Source organism: Sardina pilchardus, chromosome 22 (genome assembly GCF_963854185.1).
Source record: "Sardina pilchardus chromosome 22, fSarPil1.1, whole genome shotgun sequence".
Taxonomy (NCBI): domain Eukaryota; kingdom Metazoa; phylum Chordata; class Actinopteri; order Clupeiformes; family Clupeidae; genus Sardina; species Sardina pilchardus.
The window spans coordinates 16712823-16724422 of NC_085015.1; the positions used below are offsets into that span (position 1 = coordinate 16712823).

Sequence of the window (11600 nt, forward strand, 5' to 3'; positions counted from 1 at the left end):
GTTAAAGTCTACTACTGTGAGAGCTACATAGCGATCATGCTAGTAAGTGGCCTTACCGCCATGGATCCAACTCAATCAACCGTAGAGGCTTAGAGGGCAAGCATGTTTGGGCCTAATGCCCAAATCTCACCCAGGTAAGGATAAACGCGTATGCCAGGCCCCTGCCCTCCCAGATGGCACGTGTCTCTTACGTAGGTCAGAGGTGCATTCAGAGTTGGCACACACAGGCGAACGTCTGAGACTAACACATTTCCTCTTCTGAACTTGTTTAATCTGAACAGCAAGATCTTGTCCAACATCAATGTTCGTCGAGTCTTATTTCCTCACAATGTTTGTGTTTGTAGACATTTACAGTGAAAGCTGTCTGAAGGCGTCCGTAAATATTTGCCTTTGTTTGCCATCTTGAATGCACCTCTTGCCTCCACGAAAGTCCCTGTAAATGCAGTCACCATTCAAAGGTTTGATCTTTTGAATCTTTTTTTTTTCAAATAAAACAGATTTATTCATGAATGTGTCTTCCCAACAACAAAAAAAATACAACCAGTGGAAATTTAAATAGACTTGAGAATCTGCGTGTTACAGTCAAATGAATTAGCATACATGCGGACATACGATCAGTTTAGCATAATGGCATAACATGTTGACAAATCCTCAGACAAGTACGGTATGTGATTGAGAGTGCATATTTGTGATCAGAAGGTATTACTTCATGTATCATTCATGGTCTCATAATCGACTTCAATAATAATGGTGGAAAACAAATGTTTTGCCATAGCAGTAGCTGATGAAGTATTCCCCATTCTAACAGAACAAAGAGCTAAGAGGGTGGTGAGCATCAATCTGGTCCTAGAGGTTTTCTGTTTGAAACGTCCAAAACCAGCACAGATCAAATGAAACGTCAAGGTAAAAGGTGTTTGTTTTAGTTTTGTCTCAAAGTTTTGTTACCATCAGTGTTGTTTTCTGTGCCCGAAATGCCTTCTTAGGAACACACGTTTGTTGATGCAGCTGAATGAGTCTGTATTTTTGCAGGAAGACGTGAGTTGTTTTTTTTGTTTGTTTGTGTCATGGCTGGCGGCCTTTTCAGGGGGTTGGAGATGACAGAGGGAGTTATAATAGATAATAATCATGACAATTAATTATCACATTATAGAGATTATATTGGATGTGGAGTGTTCACCATTGTTTTCCATCAAGGTCCTGACTTTACCCTTGCCTGCCAAACTCAGAGCGTCCCTGCAAACAGTCGTGGAAATGTGAAATGTGCTCCAAGGCCTGGTGCCTCTGGCTTTGTTTCTCTAGTCGTTTAATGGTGCCATTAATCCTCAATAACAGCATGAGTCCTTGAATGTAATGCTCCTCTCGTAGACTAAATAGCCTTACACAGAATTTGCCCCAAGCTTTTCTCATAAACATGACAGAGGTACAGAGAGCTGCTTGTTATCATTTTTTTTTGGGGGGGTGGGGGTCATGTCTGTAAGGGAGATATATATTTTGTTCTCCCAGGTCAGCTTGAGGTTTGCGTTGTCTTGCCCGTACCCAGGCCGTGCCACTGCTTAACCAGCTCCTGAGGTTTGCTGACCATGTCGTTCCAGTGCTCCAGTTCTCGCCCCCTGGCGTACATGATAGGCCCGATGACGACCATTCCCAGTGAAACTTTAGAAGAAAGTTTTTTGTTAGATGTAGCAACGTCGACTACACTGTTAGCCGAGGGAAAAGTGTCTTTAAATGTATCTACATGGGAAACAGAGTTAGTCTTCAACACGCTGTTAATATGAGATGCATTGCTAGGTCAGGTTCCACATTACCAAAGACTGTTGTTGTGAGTGACTGTGTTGCCATAGTGATTGTGCTCTGATTGACACCTACCTGGCCCAATGGCACTCGCCCTCTGGACCTGCAGGCTGAGGGAGGCCTCGTCCAGCTGAGGAGGGAGGAGCTTAAAGGTGAGCTTCTCGTTGAAGGTGGGCTCACTTCCTCTGGCCAACGCTGTCTTCTTCGTGCGGACCACCTGCATGTGCAGCTGAAGACTCACCTGTACACACACACCTGCTCAGACCAGACGACAGGGCCAGGAGCGACACTTAATAACGATGATGTCACTTGGGTCAACACCACAGGTAGTGATCACATTTCAATGTGCACTGTGAAAAAAACAATGGGAAAACTGAACCAATACATTTAACATAGATTAAGTTTTTTAATCAAATTAGTGAGGAAATCTAGGCTTGCATCTGCTCCTGACTTCTGCTACTGCTGTTGTACAGTCACTGTTACAAGTGTGTTCACTCTTGCAAACTTAGAGACCCTGAATTGGACTGGAGACGAGGCCTTGCCACAACAGGTCATTGGTCCATCACAAGGATTTCTAAACTGTGTTATTAAGTTATAACAAAGCTATAGCTTATCCCCCCTTTAGAACTGACATTGTGTACTTATTTACCAGCACCAACTAAACACTCCAAAACTCCTTGTCATCTTCCTCTCAAAAGCCAAAGCAATCGGGGGAAGTGTAGGCAAAAATTATATTATTGAGACCTGTTTTCAGTCTCAGGTCATTACTTTACCACAAACACACACACTGCCATGTGTTTCTTCTGTTGTCCATAGTAAGGCTTTTAAAGTGAGTGTGGAGAAATTAGCTTAGCAAGGCCGGGTCATGTACCCCTTAAGCTGCTTAGCTCACCTGCGTCGGCTTGCATGGGCAGCCCGCGAGCCCTCAGAACAACCACTGTGAGGCGCTGTAGCTGTGCATTGTAGTTCAGAGACACCTGGACGTCTCCGTGCTCCGAGTAGGGCTGGCGTGTGTGTGTGTGTGTGTGTGTGTGTGTGTGTGTGTGTGTGTGTGTGTGTGTGTGTGTGTTTGTGAGAGAGAGAGAGTGGTGTGTGTGTGTGTGTGTGTGTGTGTGTGTGTGTGTGTGTGTGTGAGAGAGAGAGAAGAGAGAGAGAGAGAATGAAAGAAAGTCTGTAAACAGAACAGATGATGACCTACTGTATATCACACAGGTCTTTTCCTATTTAATTGACTGACAACATCAGACTAAAATCACACATTTACATTCCATTACAAACTATTCTGTATAAACTTCAAACATACCAACCCAAAACATACCAACTACATTCCGTTTCCCTTCTGCAAGAGAATAGTATTCAGTTGGTTGCAATATACGATCTCACTGCTGACATTTTCACACGATGGACCTTGAGGACACACTGGGTGGCTCTCAAACACTCTCCTCGATCCTCGATGCTCAATCCTCGAGGGGCGTTCCCATTGATCTATAACTAACACTGGATAGACTATCCCATTGTTGCCGCCCCATCATTCTCTATCTACATCAGTGAGGACGAGGATCGAGGAAGGAAGGGAGGATGTATAAAACACCAAATGAGAGGCACCCCATGCTTTGGTCAACCAGGTGTGCTCACCTGTTCGTTCTCGGTCTCCAGGTCCCTCCAAATGACTTTCCCAGCCGCCTCCCTTAGCTCCGCCCACCTCAGAGGCACCAGGACCCGGCCGACCAGCTGATGCTTCTTCAGACGGTCCACACTCAGCACCGACAGGCTCAGAGTACACTCATCCACACAGCCAAGGGACACCTGTTAGAATACAGTACACTACTTTACAATACAGTACACTCATCCACACAGCCAAGGGACACCTGTTAGAATACAGTACACTACTTTACAATACAGTACACTCATCCACACAGCCACGGGACACCTTTTAGAATACAGTACACTACTTTATACAGCTACTGGATACCTGTTCAAATACAGTACAGTCCTTTATACAGCTACTGTTACAATACAGTACTCTCATCCACACAGCCACGGGATACCTATTCAATTAAAGAACACTCCTTATACAGCTTCGGGATACCTGTTCAAATATACTCATCCACACAGCCACAAGATACCTGTTAAAATATGCTAAACACCTTTGCATAGCCACAGGATACCTGTACACTGTTGTAACCTGGATTGTTACACTGTAGAGTAAAATACAGTATACTAATCCACACAGCCACGGCATTCCTGTGATTGTGGTCTTACATTTCATAACCACGCCTTACCTGGAAAATGAAGCTGTCGTTGAATTTGGGGTCGCGACCTTTGCGCTTGGCCTTGGCCTGCCGGTGGCGGCGGTCGTCGGGCAGCAGCTGCAGCCTCACCAGCGTGGCGTTGCCGTGGCAACGGGCGGGCAGGTTGGCGGCGCGCAGCAGCGAGACCACCAGCTGCTCCCGCTCCTGCTGGTACTCCAGCGCAAACCACAGGCGCACCGCGCCGCCTGCAGGGGGCGCCCACTCACTGGGCTCCTCAGGCACGTGGTACAGGTCTGGCCTCAGGATGCCCAGCGGCACGGACCCTCCGCACACAAACACACACAGGATGGAGGGAGGAAGGAGGGAGAGAGAGAGAGAGAACCATAGAATGGGGAAGAGACAAACAGATAGACAGATAGATAGATAGACAGATAGATAGATAGATAGATAGATAGATAGACAAACAGACAGACAGATAGATAGACAGATAGATAGATAGATAGATAGATAGATAGACAAACAGACATACAGATAGATAGACAGATAGATAGATAGATAGATAGACAAACAGACGTATAGATAGATAGATAGATAGACAAACAGATAGATAGACAGATACACAGATAGATAGATAGACAGACAGACAGACAGACAGATAGATAGATAGAGAGGGAGAATGGGGTGAGAAATATATTATATTTAATCTTCTGCACACAACAGACCTCTCTTTGATTAATGAGAAATGTGAATAGATGTATGTATTGGAAATAAATATATGAGAATACATAAACATAAAACGCAGATTAGTACAATATGGCAGCACAATGACCACAAATTTGATTTCACAATATCCCAAGCCAGTGTCTGACATGCCGAAGTTTAGAAAGCCATTATTTTCAAGAGGTTTAAATTGAATTCTGGCCACAATAGGTGAGTCAGTGAAGAGTAACCAGGAGACGACTTACATGTGTCCTCTTTGGCTGAATGGCTGACTAGCATGCAATTGTAACGATCGTACTGCACTACACAAGCAGGTAGACCAGCTAACAGTGAATTACAATATTTTAATGAAGCAAAGCCCACACTCTTTGAAAAAAGGTGCTACTGCATATACTATACAGTGGAACCAAAAATGGTTCTATTGCATGATTCATATATGGCACCCCTACATGGTTTAAATCTTTAAACCATTTTGAAGAGTTCATCAAAGGAACCCCTAAGAGTTCTTTAAAGCCTGCATATAGCACCCAAAGAACCTTTTTTTAAAGAGTGTTCTGGCAGTGTCCAACGCCAAAGTATAGAAATTTGTTCTATCTACAGTAATTCCCCGCATATAAACCGCAATGTGTATAAGCCGCAGGACAGTGTTTTATGCAAGTTAAAAGAAACAAAACCATATTACAGTAACACCATATTAACTGCCCCCCTGTTTTAACCTCATAGTGGAAGAAATTTTGCAAAATCAATGTATAAGCCGCGGCTAATAGTCGGGAAATTACGGTATTTAGCATCAAATCCATAGACGGGTCAGACCCCGCCATTGGGCGTTGGCCTTCTCCACCCTCCCCCCCCCCCCCCCACCCCTTCTGACCTACTCCCGGCTGTCCGTGAGCTCCAGGGTGCGTGATGCTGTGTGGAGCCCTGCTCTTCCTCCTGCTCCTCTTCCTCCTCCTCCTCCTGTAGTCTCTCGTGCGGTCGGCTCTTAAAGCGTGGAGGCAGGAAAAAGGGGATCGTCCGTGAGCTGTGCCAGAGGAAACCACACATGAAATAGAGTGTGTGAGATAGTGTGTGTGTTATTTTTTATTTATCTATGTAGTTATTTATTTATTTATGCATTACATTTCAACTCAAATGTACAAACCGCTAAAATATTTAATCGAGCTGCTTTGACAATGTGCCTTGGAAAGCGCTGTATAATTAATAACAATTAAATTGTTGTCGTTGTTGTGGTTGTTGTTGTTGTTGTTGTTGTTGTTGTTGTTGTGTCTTCTCACCTGTTTCCACGGCTGCTCGTTTGCATACTCAAAGCAAGAGGAGAGGTGCATGATGGGACAGCGGGCGGAGTCGAGACCATTTCTGGATGCCAGCCCTGATTCTGACTCCGCCTCTTCCTCCTCACCCAGAGCAGGTAGGCGGAGACTGCGAGCAGGAAAAGGAGGAGGAGCCCTGTGGACACGCCTCCAGCCACAGCTGCCACCACATCTGTACAAAGACATGTGACCTCATAATTTGATTGATGTGCAAAGTCTAAAGTCTAAAGTGAGTGCCAGTGTATCCACCCATATAGTGTCTGCTGCGCAAATGAGGAAACGCATCTGCATCAAATGCATTAATCATTTCTTCCTTGGATCATTTTAGACCTTTCCTGAAAATGTAATCGAAATCCATCCATACGTTTTTGAGTTATCTTGCTAACAGACAAACAAACAAACAAACAAACATACATACAAACAAACCCCGATGGGGTCCTTGGCGGAGGTAAAAAGGTACGCATCTTCTTATCTAACTTCAGAGTAGATGGCAATAAGCACATTTTGGCCATTTTGGCCAGAAGTTGGGATGTTTCTTGAGGAGAGAGAACAAAGAATAAAATAGAATAGAATAGAATATACTTTTATTGTCCCAATAAGAAAGCAGTGAGTTAACATTTTGAAGTGATCTGTGTGACTGTGCAGAAAGTGTAAAGCACATTAACTCACAACGGAGGCTACTACTGTATTTAGCTGATAACCCCCCTGTGCAGGGCACAATAGTGCACAGCCACTGTAGGAATCAAATCCTCAACTTTCTGGCTACAGATGGTTAGCAAGATGTAGATATATTCGGATCCCCTAAAGGGAAATATGACAGAAAATGTTTTGTTAAGCTTGTTGTGTGAACCAGAAACTTTTGCTCATGTGCTCTTATGAGTAAGTAAGTAAGTAAGTAAGTTACTTTATTTGTCTCCCAATGTGGCAATTTGTTGTGCTGCAATAGTGCACTCACATTCACACACACACACACACACACACACACACACACACACACACACACACACACACACACACACACACACACACACACACACACACAGTTTAAGAGGTTGAGGGCTCTGTCGATATTGTCTGTATATACTGCACCTACAGTATATGGTCAAAATAAACCGCTCACAAAAAGTAAGGAAACTTGACTTTGGCCCATTATATCTCCCCTTTAGTAATACCAACCAGTAAAGTGTTTCATATCATTTTTATAGTTGATTTGTCACCTTTACAATGAGGTATAGCTTGTAAGCATAGGGCAATCATGGAATGAGCAATACAGCCAAATGTCTGAGTAGTGCCAACCAAAAATGTGCCAAAATGGCCAGTAATAGGGTTCTGCTGCCAGACATCTCGTTTTGGGCTTCAAGTGCTACCAGGTGAGTTTAGATACCGGGATGAGATTCTGGAGCCAGTGGCAATTCCATATCTCCAGAATATGGGACCAAATGCCATCCTCCAGGATGATAACGCTCGCCCCCATAGAGCTGGGATCATCAGAGAGTACCTCCAGAATTTGGGAGTGGAGAGGATAGAATGGCCTGCCGTGACGTGAGTCCAGACCTCAACCCAATTGAACACTTGTGGGATCAGCTTGGGCATGCTGTACGTGCCAGAGTCACCAACAGAACCAGGTTGGCTGACTTAACAGATCCTTATCGAGGAATGGAATGCCATCCCACAGCAGAATGTAGCCAGGTTGGTGACCAGCATGAGAAGAAGGTGCCAAGCTGTTGTGGCTGCATATGGATCCTCTACACGCTACTGAGGACCCTGACACTGAGTATAAAATGAACGAATGTATGCCTAACATGTTTTGTTTTCCTTATTTCTGTGGGAGAGTGCAATCGTCAATGCTTAACAAAGGTGAATTCCAACAGCATAACAGACCATTTTGGCACATTTTTCGTTGGCACTACATACACGTTTGCTTGTGTTGCTCATTCCATGGGAGCCCAATGCTTACAAGCTGTACCTCACTGTAAAGGTGACTAATAAACGATGAAAATGACATAAAACACTTTAGTGATTGGTATTATTAAAGTGGAGATATAATGGGCCAAAGTCAAGTTTCCTTACTTTTTGTGAGCAGTTTTATTATTATTATTAATAATATTATTATCATCAGCAGCATTCATAGTTCCTGCAAATAATACAACTTAATGTTGTTGGATGACCTTGGCCTGTAATTGTCCATTTGCACTCTGTCAGCCTTAAATCCTATTGGCTGGTACAGTCTCCACATGTCAGTGTGGGTGTGCCATCGCCCTTAAAGCAGTTTTCCCTGCACACACACACACACACACACACACACACACACACACACACACACACACACACACACACTGATGCACTTGAGACCGGCTGTCACTGAATGGATTACTAGCCACCCAAGCGTCTAAAGACAAGGCCCGCTGGGAGAGACACAAACTCTTGCAGAACCGAGGGGCTAGAACCTAGAACCTCCACCAAGATGACCAGCCTGCTCTTCTGACCTAGGACTTGGTTCTGTCATCTGCCTCCAGCGTGTGAACGGGTACAGTGACTGTCATGTTGTGTGTTCAGTTTAAAGCCAGAACAAGACATCAACTTCTCGTAATCTGGCTTCATTGCGACACAGTTTGACTTCACAGCATATGTCTAGATTAGTAGATTGTCTTGTGATTGTGTGACTAGAACTGCCTGTGCATTCAGATATCTGTCAGTGTGTAAACATTTAGTTATGGGAACAGGTAGACATGACCTTTCAGTATGTTGTTCTCCCTACTGCATGGTTTTTAATAGCCTTAAAAGGCATGTGTTGGGGGTTTAGTTAGCAAGCGCTATTGTCGTTTCTGCTACTACTGATGGCATATTATGAACAGTGCAATGACTTAGCAAATGCATTCAACTTATTCCAGTCCAGGCCTGAAGGAGGAGTCTGGTTTCGTGTTGATATCCAAAGTGTCCTCTTTGAAGTGACAGCAAATTTATGAGCACTTTGAAATTTACTGAAGGGGAACATAGAGTTGGTCAGGCAATAAATTATAGCCTTGGAAAATCACAACTTTTAATTTAGCGAAGGCAGGTCACACATAAAAATCACCTTGCCAAGGCTGGAAATGTCTTCGCTCATTTAATTAATAGGAATTAGTTTTGATTGGGCATACATTGCTGTGATTTGAGTAGTGTGTAGTTTCAGAGTCCTTGACATTTAGATGGGTACAACCATACACACACACACACACACACACACACACACACACACACACACACACACACACATACACACACACACACACACACACACACACACACACACACACACACGCACATGCACACGTGCACGCGCACACCCACACACACACACACACACACACACACACCTCGAAATTAGCTGGTTACAGCCAAACACGTTTTAGATAGACCTGTAAAGCTATAGTGGTGGAGTTAGTCTAGGTCCACCTGTGTGTGTGTGTGTGTGTGTGTGTGTCTGTCTGTCTGTCTGTCTGTCTGTCTGTCTGTCTGTCTGTGTGTGTGTGTGTGTGTGTATGTGTGTGCGTGCGTGCGTGCGTGCGTGCGTGCGTGTGTGCGTGTGTGTGTGTTGCACAAAAGCAAAATTATGCAGTCATATCATCAACTTCCTGACTTTCTGGTCAACAATTGTTGAGTGAAGGATTGCTGGTAGAGGAGGATAATGACAGGAGCTACAAGGCAGGACTATCTCACACACATTGTCTCTCTCTCTGACAGATGCACACACACACACACACACACACACACACACACACACACACACACACACATAAACACACATGCGCACAGACACAAATGCATGCATACACACACACACATGCACACAGATCCACACGCAAACACACACACACACGCATGCACATTTTACAATACATCTAGTTTGGGTTGGTTATTGCACTGTTGTTTTTCAATCAATAACTTGATCCAGGGAACATCACAACCCATCACTGCAAGTAGATAATAGAATATGAAAAAGTTTATTTTTCCTCTAATTTATAGAAAAAAAACGGAAACACAATTTAGAGTTAGTTCAGTTAGTTCAAGTATAATCTAAAAATCTAAATGAAATCTAAAATTTCAATATATCAAAACAAACAAACAAACAAAAAATGATTATACAGAACTGTTGATCTGACATGAGCTCTTATCAGCAATGCTTTCCTGAGATCTAGACATAAACATCTCACACAACAACCACAACTGAAGCACATTACCATACTTGAATGTGCCAGCCTATAGTTTTAGTAGTTCAAACACCCAAGGCCCATACCAACTCTGTACTACTATGGAACTCACAGTACTGTGCAAAGGTTTGAGACATTTGTTTAAGGCACGTCTTTCTTCTGCATGACTGTATCACAATGTTTCGTATAAACTGAGTGTTTTGTATGCACTTGTTAGTTGACAGAATAGTAACTACTGATGTTATGTTGAAATATATCTTTACTAACATCAGAAACAGCTGAAAGCTTTTCACAGCGGAAAAGGTTTGGAGCCTACATATGCCAAATCAGGTTTTGGAGCCTACACATGTCAAATCAGGGCCCGATCAGGGTCGCATCAAAACCAGATCAGGGCCACATCAAAACCAGATTAGAACCTGATCAAAACCATATTGGGACCACATCAAAACTAGATTAAAACCTGATCAAAACCATATCGGGACCAGATCAAAACCAGATCAAAACCTGATCAAAACCAAGACCACATCAAAACCAGATTAAAACCTGATCAAAACCAAAACCACATCAAAACCAGATTAAAACCAGGACAGGGCCACATCTAAACCAGATCTAAACCAAACCTGGGCCACATAAAAAAAAACAGATCAAAACTGTATCAGGACCACATTTAAACCAGATCTAAACCAGATCAGGGCCAGAACAAGGCTACAACAAAACTAGATTAGGGCTTGAGCCAAGTGCTGTGCTAGCATAGTTCTCAAGTCACAAGTCATTATGTCATTATGCCAAACTAAGCCACTGGTCATCGGATTTCCATACGGCCTCTCTCACACACGTCAGCTCACTCAAGCATGAGTCAGGCATCACTGTCCGAGTGACCCCAGGGGTCGTTTTTCCCATGCGATCCAACTCACCCATCGCAACGTGCACGTAGCTTAGCTTAGCTTAGCGTCTAGCTAAGCCCAATGACGTTGACCTTCAGCCAGCGAATCCTCTGTCTGTTGCAAGACTCCGCTTGAGGGGATTGTAGAGTGGGTGAGGGGGGGCAGGTAATGGGTGGGGTGGGGGTGTTGTGTCCGCTCCGGCCCCCCAGGAGAGATACGTCCTTTGTCTCCTAATAAAAGTGTGTGTGTGTGTGTGTGTGTGTGTGCCAGGCAAGTTACGGCTCACTAGTTTTTCTACTGGCCCACCTGAAATCTGCCCCCCCCCCAAAACCCAAACACACACACACACACACACACACACACACACACACACACACACACACATACACTTGCATATAGACACAAAAGTTAATCAACACCCAGACCAAATGGGCTTCTGAGAGGGGTTCTGAG

At 44.0% G+C, this 11600-nt stretch overlaps 1 protein-coding gene across 1 annotated transcript; it reads right to left on the minus strand.

Moving 5' to 3' along the window:
- Positions 1–1504: 1504 nt before the first annotated feature.
- syt15 (synaptotagmin XV) lies at positions 1505–6245 on the minus strand. Its single transcript, XM_062527000.1, has 7 exons — positions 6163–6245; positions 5635–5744; positions 4074–4366; positions 3427–3597; positions 2684–2795; positions 1867–2046; positions 1505–1653 (listed from the first exon to the last, which is right to left on the minus strand). Exons 1-7 carry the CDS (start codon positions 6243–6245, stop codon positions 1505–1507), a joined length of 1098 nt encoding a protein of 365 aa, XP_062382984.1.
- Between the last annotated feature and the right edge of the window lie 5355 nt (positions 6246–11600).